General features: G+C 44.5%; 1 protein-coding gene across 1 annotated transcript in view; it reads left to right on the top strand.

Annotated features, from left to right (window-relative positions):
* Positions 1-14,348, top strand: part of slc16a4 (solute carrier family 16 member 4) — a gene marked incomplete at both ends in the record, with an annotated part of 117,119 nt that overhangs the window by 62,997 nt on the left and 39,774 nt on the right. The window contains one exon of the mRNA XM_084333228.1: positions 10,203-10,853. Coding sequence (XP_084189354.1) covers positions 10,203-10,853 — 651 coding nt within the window. The remainder of the gene's footprint in view (positions 1-10,202; positions 10,854-14,348) is intronic.

The following is a 14,348-nucleotide window of genomic DNA, read 5'->3' as shown; positions in this document are numbered from 1 at the left end:
GTTTTTATTTACTTTTGCTTTTAAACCTTGGTGTTGTCCTTGACGACCAGCTGAACTTCTCTGCTCACATCGCAGCAACAACCAGAACCTGAAGATTCCTCCTGAGCAACGTCAGAACGATCCGCCCCTTCCTGACAAAAGAAGCCACCCAACTCCTCGTCCAATCAACAGTCATCTCCTGCCTCGACTACTGTAATGCACTGCTTGCTGGCCTTCCGACCACTGCCACCAAGCCTCTTCAACTCATTCAGAACGCAGCCACCCGCCTGATCTCAAACCTACCAAAGTCAGCCCATGTCACCCCACTTCTTAGGGACCTGCACTGGCTCCCCATTGCCCCACAAATCTTCAAGGCCCTCAACCTGGCATATCGTGCGGCAAAGGGAACGGCTCCCACCTACCTCCAGTCAATGGTCTCTAACTACACACCCTCAAGACCTCTACGCTCTGCATCTTCTGGCCGCCTCAGACCCACTCCTATCCGAGCTCCGGGAGGGTCATCAAAGAGAAGATGCTCGGTCCTTGCCCCACAATGGTGGAACGAACTTCCCACCACAGTTAGGACAGCCGAAACCCGACCAATCTTTCGCCGTTGACTAAAGACACACTTATTCAATCAATATCTGAAAAATAAAATTTTAATAAAAATAACCTTCATATTGTCATGCACTCTTCCTAATGTACTAACTTACACTCAACACTGTAGCACTCAAGTCTGAACACTTTGATGAACATTGTTGTTACTCAGCTGATAGAGTTGTACACTTCCTACTGACTTGTCGTACCAAACTTGTAAGTCGCTTTGGATAAAAGCGTCAGCTAAATGACAAAATGTAAATGTAAATGGTAAATGGCTGATTTTTTATATAGCGCTTTTATCCAAAGCGCTTTACAATTTGTTACTCACATTTTTACCCATTCACTCACACATTCACTCACATATTCACACACCGACGGCGGAGGAAACCATGCAAGGTGCCAACCTGCTCATCGGGAGCAATTAGGGGTTAAGTGTCTTGCTCAAGGACACATCGACACGCTGCCCGGGAGGAGCAGGAATCGAACCGGGAACCTCCGGATTGCCAGACGACTGCTCTACCTCACTGTCGTCCCTGTGTATTAAATGTAAATGTAAAATCTCATCAGTCATCTGTTTTCATTCTGTATTATTTGGTTGCACCCAATTCTACTTTATCAACTGAATTTATACCTACTCTGAAATCAAAACCATGTAAATGATTGGTTTTGTGCAAGATAGGTGAAAGTTGCAGTAGAGAAAGAGATGCCAAGGTTTTGTGTGCATGTGTGAGTGAGTGTATGTGTGTTCCACTTAGTTCTCCAAGTCCAGAACGGTTTAACCTAGAATTGCTAATCTGACAAACACTTGTGGGTGAATAAGTAATTGAAAGGTATTATTAGCTTGCAAATTCATCATTATTTTAATTAATTTAGGCTACTCTGAAATCAAAGCCCCGGAAATAATTGCTTTTCTGTGAGACCAGCGAAAGCTGAGGTGAGAGATGTTTCGTGTGTGTGTTGGCTATTCTACTTCGTTCTTTCATTCAAGACCGGTTTAGCCTAGAATTGCTAATCTTACAAACTATTGTGGTTGAATAATGAATTGAACCTGAATACCAGTATATGTCATTTAAATCTGTAAAACTGAAATCTATAATAAGCCAATATCCATAAATGACACCTCCTTACCTGCCTTTTAACCCTTTCAGTACCACACTACCAAAGGGTTAACCCTTTCAATGCGACAATACAGAAGGTTAACCCATTCACTGCCACATGACAAATGGTTGACCCTTTCACTACCACACTACAGAACCGTCTGTAGTGTGGTAGTGAAAGGGTTAACCGTATGTAGAATTGCAGAATGGGTACAATACAGTACAGCTCAATACACACAATTGTTAAGGGGATGCAGACCAGAGAAATACTTTCGTCTTGTTTACATCAGTGTCCCCCATTTTCAATTAATCATAATTGCCATCATGATGCCATTAGCTTACTCACCAGATCCCGTGTCGATCCAAACCTTAACATGTAGGAAAAAGCTTCAGTCACCAAAAACTGTAATCCACAGTCCTCAAGTATTTCCCTATTTGATTGATGTTGGAACACGGCCCGGCGATGTGCCGCTGTGATGGAAATACTTGAGGATCGTGGATTTGTGTTTTTGGTGACTGAGGCTTTTGCCTGCATGATAAGGTGTGGATTAACACGTCTTTGGCTTGTGACTGTAGATGTAAACATTTACTTTTAAGTGAAAAAATTAAATAACAATGTGCTCACCACTTTTACAATGTGTTCCCCTCAATCAAAGCCTGGGTGAAATTAAGGATTCCTTCTAAATTAGTGGTCAAATGACAACAACTGTGTATGTTTCCTTAGATACAGGGGGTGGGTCAACTTACCCGCTGGCTCATTTTACCCAACTCTCCCCTACCATAAGGATCACCAGTAATAGATCTAAGCGCAGAATATACAGAATCCAAGGACTTAAGGCTGGAAGTACTGTAGATGCATACCAATAAATCACACCACCACAATCCAAAACGGACAGAAAAACTGCAACCAGAACATAGGACATCTGCGGGTAATTCTGTTTCTGTATAATTATCAGATTCTCTGTCTTTTATGCAGTGGACTGATATAAAATGAACTAAAATCTAAATCTATTGAATGAGTATGTCGATGCATCAAGGGTAGTTTGATAATCCAATTGTTGCAGCATTCAGAATGTTTTCAGCTGTTTGACTTATGGGTTGTTATTCGGGCGGTCCTCAACGCACACAGAGATAGGCACACAAACCCCAGAGACGGGACGTCTAGGGTTGGGCAGGATTAGAGGGGACTCCCGTTGTGGTTCCTGGCCATCCCCCCCCCCCCCCCCCCCCCCCCCACACACACACACACACACACACACACACACACACACACACACACACACACACACACACACACACACACACACACACACACACACGCACACACACGCACACGCATGAGCACATGTGTGGGTACAGTACATGTACTTTTGTGAGTATGCGTGTGTGTCTGTGTCAGCAGGCACACTACAGCTAAATACCACTGGGTTGGCTTTCAGTCCACAGGAACGATTTCCAATTAATTCTACAAATTTCAAAAACTGTTAGTATTATTTTAATTCCGGAGATGTGCTTACTATTATCCAGGAAATAACTAGTAGTAGTAGTAGTAGTAGTAGTAGTAGTAGTAGTAGTAGTAGTAGTAGTAGTAGTAGTAGTAGTAGTATATTCAGTCATCATCTCACACAATACAATATGCACAATCATTTAACAATATTTGATTTTATAGTGACTGAAAATGTAGTTTTTAGTTTTCTTAATATTGAGAGCCAATTTATTAACATCAAACCAAGTTGAGAATTTCAAGCTCTTTCAATATCAAACAAAAGTTCCTTTAAATTACTTCCTGAGCAATATAAAATAACAAACTTTAACAGTTCAGCAACATTGCACATATCATTAATATAAAGTATAAAAAGATCACAGATCCCTGGGGTACTCCATGGTGACCTTCCTAAATCCTGACACAGTGTCATTAATTTGCTCACATTGCTGTCTGTTTTCCAAGTAGCTCTTCAGCCAAGAGTTAGCTATACCTCGTATCCCATACTTCTCCAGTTTTCTCACTAATATGCTGTGATCTATTGTATGAAAAGCCCCAAAAAAAACTTCTACTCAACAAAGGCCTTGACAACCTACTTGTTGACTGACTGAAGTCAACCCTCAGTGGTTCTCAACCCAGCCCCCCTATCTGACGTGCAGGTCCTATAACGCTCCCTTCAACCCACTACACCCAATGGGAATTTGATTTTCGGCTCTCAATGTTGCTTGATGATGCTTATCATTATTTCCTGTTTATCATGGGTATCTATGAAATTCTCAGCCATTATTATAAATTAATGTTTGTAATTTTTGCTAATAATTAACCACTCTCTATTTTTATACCATTCTGCATTGAAGTACCTTTCTCTTTGGCCAAACGATCTAGCCGTCTCCTTTTTGTCTATAATTAGCTGTGCAGCTTTACCCGTCTCTATGTCCCGACAAGAACCCTCCATGCACGTTCAATGCCGGCAGTATCAACAGTCTTAGCGGCATAGAGATGCTGCTATGGGGTTCTTCTGGCTGCACTGGTTCTAGGGTTGACGGGCCAGGCTGGTTATAGGACTGAAGGGCCAGGCTGGTTCTAGGAGTGAAGGGCCAGGGTGGTTCTAGGAGTGAAGGGCCAGGCTTGTTCTAGGGGTGAAGGGCCAGGGCCCTCATTCATCAACGTGTCTTACGCACAGATATGTGCTTAACCTGTGCGTACGACCATTTCTAAGCAAAGAGTGGGATTCATCAATTTCAACTTGAACTTGACTTCGTGCTTATGTGTACGCACAGCTCGGAGCACACTTAGCTGACGCCCAGTGTTAGAATATCGTTACTACGGCATAAGCGCTCCTCAGTTCTGCATTAGTTTCAAGGCGGAAATAAGCTTCCGTGCATTAGTGTTCAACTTCTGTATGACCCGTAATTCATTATAGTTCATTATAAAATAGCGACAGTAGTGTAATTATAACGGGCTCACACGCGAACAAGAGGTTGGCCTGCTTGTTTGGCACGGGGGGGCAGACGCAAAACACCAACCTCCAAACGCGATTAAATATTGTTTCAAATAAAAAGCGAAGTATTTTGTGTGTCATGTTTCCAAATAAGATTGGTCACGAAATGCTTTCTACTTCAATTTGTTGGTTAGAATAGATGACCTCCGTTGAAACTTCACTGAGACTAACAGTCTATTTGTGAGCTCCCGCTCAGATGTGATAATAATAATAATAATAACAATAATAATAATAGCTTCATTTTATATAGCGCCTTTCAAGAGACCCAAGGTCGCTTTACATAGATAGGGGGGGGGGATAACAAAGTAACAGACATAGTGGACAGACACACAACATATAAATATGATGATGGAATTCATTCAAGATCCTCTCCACCCTCGGGTCTTTGCCACCGTCCATCGTGATATTGGAGATGGATCGAGCAATAGACTGTTACTGTAGCTGTCAAAGCTCCATCACAAATGCAGTTATGTGAATAGAAAGGGATTCCACTAAGTCAATGTTGCGATGCGCATTTGCCTGATACATGTTGTTGCTGCATGCCGGGAGGAAGGCGATGCTGAATGTTTTCAATCCATTAAATAAAACGGATACTTTTTGCAAGGGTTTACTGACTGTCATACAAATAATCAACCAACTACATACTGTAACTTTTCAGTGCACGTTCTTATTTACATTGTGACAACAGCCTTGTGAGTTCCCGCAGTGACCCGCACACAGACATGATGGAATTCAAGTTCAAGTTTGTATTGATCACATATAGGCAGGCTACACATGGCGTATAGGCTACATCATTGGCAGTGAGATTCATTGTTCTTGTATATGCTCTCGTATTATTGTTTATATAGGCTACCCAATACTGACATCAAAATAGATTGTATGACTCTAGAAATCATATGCAGCAGGTAGAAAATTGACGGAAAATCCGTCGCGATTTGGAATAAAATTGAGGAGAACTTTAATCCCTGGGTATTAATCAAACAAAACGGAAAAAGGCAGTCATATTCCAGCACGGTCTTTATTAGTGTTTGCGCTGCCCAGGCAGCAATGGTTAATAGATATCATATCCGACATCACCGTACGTGTACACGTCTGTCAGCCTGTCTCATAACACGCTTCCCTCGGTTTAGTCCATTCTTCCACATTTCATGGGGGTGTCATTACCATATATGGTTAATCGGGGCGGTTTTGGTATGCAAATACGTGAAAGTGTGCACGAGCCTCGGCGCAGGGCCAAGGTGATATTTATCATGACAGGTGTGCGTAGAACCTGCGTACGCACGTGTGGTAAATCCCGTTTTTTTTGTGCGTGCACTGATTCTAAATTCTGTGCTTACATGTGGAAATAGAACATTTTCTACGCCACGTTGATGAATGAGGGCCCAGGCTCCTAACTGAGTTGTGGACGTCAGGGATTTAACTTTGAAGTTCAGTCTTGTTTGTATTTTACTTTCTTATGCACTGGTTCTTTTGACATGTTTGCAGAAGCATGCAGTCTAGCTAACATTAGTTCAGCTAGGTTAACGGCTCATAACATATAGCATTGAAACAATTGTATTGGTGTGTGGACAGGAATGGTTGAAGTTAGAGCTGGACGGTATGGTCTAAAAATTATATCACGTTATCATTTGAAGCATAGACGGTAACGGTATATATCACGGTATATTCATTTATCTTAAAATGTCTATATAAATGCTTCTGAAGGGGTAAAACACTGGCAGCTGTTACTGTACTCTTGTATTACTAGGACATATTTCACATAGTACAGAGGTATTTTAAGAACATTTATTGTGAAAAACTGCAATAGAAAAATGCAAAACATTTTCTCAAGTTACTTCCATCTTTAAAAAACACTTTTTTCATGAAATACAATCAAATCAAGCGGCACAAAGTGAAAATAAAAACGACTGCGTTTCTTTCCCTCAAACAACTCAAACACAATAAAACTCCAACATAACTTAACTTTAGTGTACATGTTTGACAACGTAGAGAGAGAGCGAGAGAGTGTGATGTAATAGGTTTCGTTTGAGTTTGAGGTTTGAGCGTCCTAAGATGCCGTAGTTGATGATGTCACACCAGGATGTCATTGTCAAACACAGAGTTGGAAACGAGAGCAGCCCGATGGATAAAGCGATATAAAGAAATGAATAGCCAATAAATGTGAAGTTATCTTTGAACATCTGTTGTCAAGCCTCGTCAATATAACCCCCCCCCCCCCCCTTCTTCCTTTCCTCACTAATGAAACTGGTGCCGCGGAGTCACGTTAGAATGTTAGCTTAGCGGCTAACGTTAGCCCGTTGCTGCGCTAAAGCAAGTCTCCTCTCAGCCTCCTTAGCCAAATTGAAATGCCCAAACTATATGGCAAGGTCCATGAGCAAGTGGAGAAAAACTCAGTACAATTAAACACTATGCAACGACCACTGCAAACGTTGAGTGAATCGTCAAGTAACGCTAACGTCATTGCTACTGCTGTGACTAGCTGCTCTAGTCTACCGGTCACAAGGTATGAAGGTATAGTCAAAATCCATACCGTAGTGCAAATTCATACAGTTTATACCGTATACCGTTTATACCATCCACCCCTAGTTGAAGTGTTGCAATAAATGGGCATTTGCAGGCAGTGCCGTCTGGGAGAAATGCGAGTCCCTGTGCGAAATTTTAATGCGAGGCCCTCCGCGAAATGTTTTTATTAATTAATTAATTAATACTTATTTTTGCCTATGCATTACTTAACCAGTATGATTAGAAAGCGTAAATAATGTGACACGGCGGTCAACCAACCAGTTGCATAATCAAATAGTATTAATAACCAGCCAGTATGATTAGAAAGCGTAAATAATATGTGACACGGCGGTCAACCAACCAGTTGCATAATCAAATAGTATTAATAACCAGCCAGTATGATTAGAAAGCGTAAATAATATGTGACACGGCGGTCAACCAACCAGTTGCATAATCAAATAGTATTAATAACCAGCCAGTATGATTAGAAAGTGTAAATAATATGTGACACGGCGGTCAACCAACCAGTTGCATATAGGATTAAAAAATGTCAACACGACTCACCCCGTCTTAATTCCCAAAGAAGTGCCTCCGTCTCTCGTTGTGCTGGATGAAGTCACTGGCAACGGCGAGAACATCCACATTGGCCAAAGCTTCCCTGTGTGTGGCTGCACATCAAGTCATTGAGTCTCCTTTGAGTCATTGTTGATCAAATAATCCAATGAAATCCTCGTGAACGACATAGCTGTCATCAACCCAGCGAAACAGAGACACAAGCTGTTCTTTGTTTGAAATGTCTCTGGTCTCGTCCGCTAGTAATGCATAAAATGCATTATCACGAATAGGTGAAAGTACCTGGCCTGGCCTAACACGCAACGTGAAATTAAATGAATCAGCTCATTTATTATGTCATGGCTGGCTCATGTAATTATTTTCAGTGAGCCATTGGTCAATTTCTGGACAGTCCTGGGCTCGCAATTGCAATAGCTTGTAAAGGTTGCTGGGGATCATTACCATCTAAAGCGATGCCCATATCCGTTTTGTACCTGGGAGAACAGCGGGGTCGTCTGGTTGGTTCGACTTTGAGAGATCCCTGCAGCACTCACTGGAACAGTGGACGTCTGCGAGGCTTGTAATGGTAGCAGCAGAGGGGCTAACTGTGCTGCTAACACTAGCAGCAGCCGCGACAGGTGCACTGACTCTTTGTCGCTGGTGGTCCCGCTGGGGTGAGGCTAACGCTGGAATTGGAAATTCTTCTAGTACTGCTGGTTCCTCAGAGAGCTCATCGTTGGCTGCCGCTGGAGGTGACGGTGGTAGACGTTAACTTTGACCCGAAGAAATCTGTAATTTTTCGACGCTTCATCGTTCAATGGTATCTCTCATATAGATAGAGGCTAGACTAGAGCGCTATCTGAAATGGATGCACGTTAGTATGAACTAATACCTCTGTGTGCAGCGTGCTCACATGACACAATAGCCAATCAATCATTAGGAAACAGAATTTGTCGCTTGTGATAGGCTAGTTCAAGTTTAAAAAAATATATATATATTTACGTAGGCTTACAGATAGTGGAGATTAACCCGGGAAGCGTGCAGAAGTGCAATACATTAAGAACGTAAATGTATTTGCTGTAGTGAGGCAGGTGTCTAATGTGAAATATATAAGCATGGATGTAAGCAAAACTAGATTTTAGGTCTGTGATGGAAAGTGATTGTTAACATTATATTTATTTTTATTTTTATATATAAAATAAAAAATTAAAAGATAATATATTTTTATTTTTTCTCCCGCAAGGCCCTTAGGTGCGAGTCCCTGTGCGACCGCACCTCTCGCACGCCCCTTGCAGTGGCCCTGTTTGCAGGGATACAGTGATTAGTGACTTAAAAAGTGGGGGAGACAATGGCCACTTGGAACCCTTACTTCCGGTGCCTTTGAAAGTGTAAATTAAACATTGCAAACTTTTGTTTTTGCCAAGAAATATTTTAAGTTTTTTTTCAATACATGAAAGAAAATATGATTTGAGAGATATTTGTAAATTTACTGTTCAAAAAGCTAAGAAAGGGATTAAAAGGAGGTGTATTTCTATTATTGGGGTTAACTTGTGGAACAAAGCTGATATAGGCCTACAGTTAAGAATGAGTAATTCGCTTTTGGTTTTTAAGAAAATGGTTTGTAAAGCTATTTTTGAAAACTACAAGGGTAAATAATACTGTTTTTTTTGCTATTTTCTTTTAGAATACTGTTTGAGTCTTAATTTTTGTTAAGAATATAGGACAGGCATATATAAGCATTATGCTTCAGTCTGTACCTTTTCAGTCACTGTAAAATTAAATATTGTTAAATGATGGTGCATATTGTATTGTGTGAGATGCTGACTGAATAAACGACTACTACTACTACTACTACTACTACTAAACTTTTGTTTTTGCCAAGAAATTACACTTTCCTTATTTCTCGATATTTTGGATATTTTGGATTTTGATTGTGCTTAATGTATGTAGGCTCCTCTCTGGTTCCAGTCAAGTTGTTGTCCTGATATTAAAACAATGATGAATAAAATAAACGAGTGCCCCCTTTGAGGGTGTGTAGTTAGAGACCATTGACCGGAGGTAGGCGGGAGCGGTTCCCTTTGCCGCACGGTATGCTAGGTCGGGGGCCTTGAAGTGGATACGTGCAGCAATGGGGAGCCAGTGCAGGTCCCTAAGAAGTGGGGTGACATGGGCCGACTTCGGTAGGTTTGAGATCAGGCGGGCCGCTGCGTTTTGAATGAGTTGAAGAGTCTTGGTGGGTAGGTGACAGTAGGCACATTGGCAAGCAAAAAAATAAGATTATATAAAATAAAATATGATCAAGTTCAACAAGGTGTGCTTTTATTTTGATATTCCTTAATTACACGTTGAAATTACACGATTAAGTGTGGGGTCCCCAAAGAAAATCCTAAATAAAATGCGGTCGTGGTATAAGAAAGTTTGAGAACCCTGGTGTAAGGTTTGGTACTGTGGTGTGTAGACTGAAGGGACTCCATTTTGTTTTCCTCAGGAGCCTTGCTGATCCTGGGAGGCCTCATGTTGAACCTGGTGGCCTCTGGCATGCTTCTGCGGCCCCTCCACGTGAAGCCCGCTGCGTTGCCCCCTGCCTCCCCCTCCATCCAGAAGAGCCCGGCTGCCTCCCTCAAGAGTTCGTCAGAGAAGGAGCACCCTAAGAGCTGCCTCAATGGGAATGGCTCCTCTCACATATCCAATGGAATCTCCAAATCAGACTCATTCCCGTGCACTCCCCATAACTGGGACCCTGAGGACCCAGTGGACCAGAGTACCCAGGGCCAATCAATACTTCCTGAACAGAACAGGCTAATCCTGAATGGTGTGAATGGCCACGAGCCCCACCATGACCTGAACACAGGTAAACCCAGGAGCCCGGATAGCTCCACCTCCACAGAGCACAACGGCAGCATTAACGTGTCTGCCATCGCCAAGCTTCCATCCCACGCCAGCATGCCCAGCGAGGCGCCTGCCGGACAGGCCAAAGTGCTGGACTTCTCCCTGTTGAAGGACCCTTTCTTCTGCATCTACACCTGGTCTCTGGTCTTCAGTCAGCTGGCTTACTTCATCCCCTACTTCCACCTGTCAGCCCGTGCCAGGACGCTGGGCATCAATGCCATGGACGCCTCCTTCATCATCTCAGTAGCAGGTGAGTCCCACACTATAGTGTAGGCGCAGATGTCTGTAGTGTGGTTGTGAAAGGGTTAACCCTTTGTCGTGTGGCAGTGAACGGGTTAACCTTCTGTATTGTCGCAGTGAAAGGGTTAACCATTTGGTAGTGTGGTAGTTAAAAAAAGAATTGTAATCCATGAAAGTATAAGAGTAGGGAAACAGTTTTCCCTCAAAGAGCCCTACTCTTATTGTAACTGAGGGGTTACAAAACCCTGACTGTATTAAAGATTGTGATATATTAAACCACTACTAGTTATGTACTTTAATTACTGGCCAAACAGTACATCAAATATTGATGGTGAACACCCACACAAGAATACGGCATTGACACATAAATTATATTGGAGGGTTATTTATTATTATTAAGCAACGTTAGGTTACAGATTGAGAATTAGAGTCGCGCTTGTATGGTGAAGAACATACGTAAAGTCAGTCAAGAGCATAAGTCAATGAGAATAGTAGGAATACTATGATGGGTCTAAGCTGACGCCACCTGTGGTATAGCAATTATATGGGCCACACCGGTACCAACTGGAGACACTGGGTTCCCTCCGGGGTGTAAAGCCGGGAGGGGTAGAGGAATGTTCGGGTACCCAGTCTGAGTCAACGAGGAATAAAGAGGCTCCAGATACAGGAGCCAGTGCTTGTACTCCCTTGATCAGCAGACAAAAGCAATAGTTGTAATCCAATATGCTCGATAGCATTGACGACAGCTAGCCAGCCCCTTCCACGAGGCGGGACCGAGTGGTGATCCTCACGAGGTTAAATCCCAAACGACAGTGGAATCAACGGTGCTCTTCTCCGGTGGTCACGGTCCCAAAGCAATATAATCCAACCAGAAATGGTTCTGCATTCGCCGGTGCCGATTCTCCTGTGTACATATCCAACGGTTCTCGCCTAGGACTCCTCGGGTGTGGGCACGGATTTAGGCCGCACAGCCTGGATAAGTGCACTAGCTAAATACACGACGAACCGATGGTAATGCTGGTCACGGAAGAACTGTAGCCGCACGATATACAATAAATGATCGACTATTACTTCACATTAGATTAAGTCGAACTCAACGTTACTGCGTTAAACTCTGACACTTTAACATTCTATTCGCACGCGGTTCTCAATGCTCTATTTAGATGCAAAGTTGCTCACTTCACTGCACGTTGACTCGTGGTGAAGGCTTTACTAGGTTTTGGTAAGGTACTGCCGTTTACACCTGCGCCGTATTTATACGTAAGTGAATATCTAGTCCCAACCTCAGTTCTTGTCTCGTATTACTACGCAGACTCTGGGCATGTACTGACATGCCCGGAGTTGCCTTTGAACTTGCCGTTGGGGGCTTGGTCCTTGGCGCCTGGGGTCGCTGTCCAATAGGAGAGCGAATATTACTCTGGTTTGTACGCAGGTAAAGGGATATTCCGTGTATATATATAAATAATATACAAGGTATATCAAACGATACATATATTCAGTTTAATCTGGCCCTTCACAACAGCCGCCTCCTAATTAGTCCGCACCTAATTAGTTAAAAGGAAGACAGATTAATAGTCCTGTCAACTACTCAATGTCTGTGGGGAGTAGGGCAATCTACAAAGTCAGTGGGTCATGATCGTCATCAAGGGAGTCAGGGAGCCTTGGCAATTCTATCAGCCTCGCCACGGGTCGGGTGTAGCGGTGAGGCAGGTCGGCCCCCCTGGGTATACTGGGCTGTGCTCGCCACTGGCGACAGTCTGGTCGAGTCCGCTGGAAGCGACGTACTGCTTCTCTTCCGTTCAGTATCCAATAGCGACGTCGGATCTCAGCGAAGACTCTCTCTGCCCCAGCGTGGTGCACATCCTCGTCGTATTTCTTTATGATGAGCTCGGTGACCTTGTGTCGGCTGTTGAGGACTATAGGAAACTTGACGTCATCCGTTAAGTCCGGGGCCCGTCTCAGACGACCACCCACCCTGATGAGGCCATGGGCGTCGCGCTCGGGGGCCAAGTGGAGCAGTCTGCTGTCTGACGGGACCGGCTTTGTTCCCTGCAGGCAGTCTAGCTCGTCAGGGAACGAGTCTCTTTGGGCTCGCTGTAGCAGAAGGAGTTCTGCTTCTTCGTAGTTAGCTGCGTTAATGTCGGTAGTGGGGGGAACCTCAGGGTGGTGCCACAGGAATGTCTTTAACTGCGCACTCTCAAAGGTGGGGCAGTCGTCTATGTTAGGGTCAGTGGGGACTGGTGTGTGCGTCAACCCACAGAACATAGATTTCTTGATCTCTGCCTCCTCTTGACTAGCCTCCCGAGGGGTGGGGTTAGGCCACTCTTCTTCCGGGAGCTTGAGGAACTCAGGACCGTCACTGTAGATATTGTGACGTGTGAGGGCATCTAGGGACATCCCCCGTGTGATGACATCTGCTGGGTTCTGTTTCGTGTCCACGTACCTCCAGCACGCTGATCCTGTTAAGTCTTGGATCTCTGTGATTCTGACTCCCACGAAGACCTTGTATCTACACGAATCGGACTGGATCCATCTGAGTACGGTCATGGAGTCTGACCACAAGATTGTTCTTTGCACCGGGATGGTGAGTTCACGTTGGATTAACGTGGCGAGTTGCGCGCCTACCAGAGCTGCGCAGAGCTCTAGACGCGGGATCGATTGTTGCTTGCGGGGGGCTATCCTTGAGCGAGCCAGGATGAAGGCTGTGTGTATTTCTCCTCCCTCCTCTCGGGCCCGCAAGTAAGCCACCGAGCCGTAGGCCACTTCTGAGGCGTCGCTGAAGACGTGCAGGTCCATCTGGCACGTCTCCAGCCGCACTGTGGGTGGGAAGTAGCTTCGGCGTATCTTCACATTTTGGAGCGAGTTGAGTTCTCTCTCCCACTTTCTCCAGGTGGAAGCGAGGTGGTCGGGTATGGGGTCGTCCCAGCCCTGTTCTTTGTCCCACAGCTCTCGTACAATCATTTTCGCCCGGGTGGTGTAAGGTAGGATACACCCCAGCGGGTCGTATTGCCTTGCGAATGTTCTGTATACGCTCCGTCTGGTGGTCGGTAGAGGGGTCGACCTTCCCTGCTCCGTGGTCAGGGGTGTGTATCTGTAATGGAGCGAGTCTGTTTTGAAGCGCCAGACTAGGCCTAATGTCATTTCTTGTGCTTCACCTGGGATGGTCGCCATCCAGGTCTCGCTGCTTGCTGCCTTTGTCTCTGGGGAGAGGCTGCAAAGAACTTGAGTGTCACTGCTGGCCCACTGCCGGAGATCAAAGCCGCCTTTGATCAGTGAGGCGCGGAGCTTGAGTAGGAGGGCTTCGGCTTCTTCTGGCGTCGAGACGCTTTGCAGACAGTTGTCCACGTAGAAACTCCTCTCTACACTTTGTCTGACCTCCTCGTCAGCTTCAGGGTCTTCTGTCACATGTTTTTGCAGTGCGAACGTAGCACAGCATGGGCTGCATGTGGTTCCGAAGGGGAGGACCTCCCATTGGTAGATGGATGGTTGCTCATCCCCGATCCTC

This window comes from Notolepis coatsorum (assembly GCF_963971535.1).
Source record: "Notolepis coatsorum genome assembly, chromosome: 17".
Classification (NCBI taxonomy): domain Eukaryota; kingdom Metazoa; phylum Chordata; class Actinopteri; order Aulopiformes; family Paralepididae; genus Notolepis; species Notolepis coatsorum.
The sequence above is the reverse complement of the archived record's forward strand: the minus strand, read 5'-3'. Positions and strand labels throughout refer to the sequence as shown.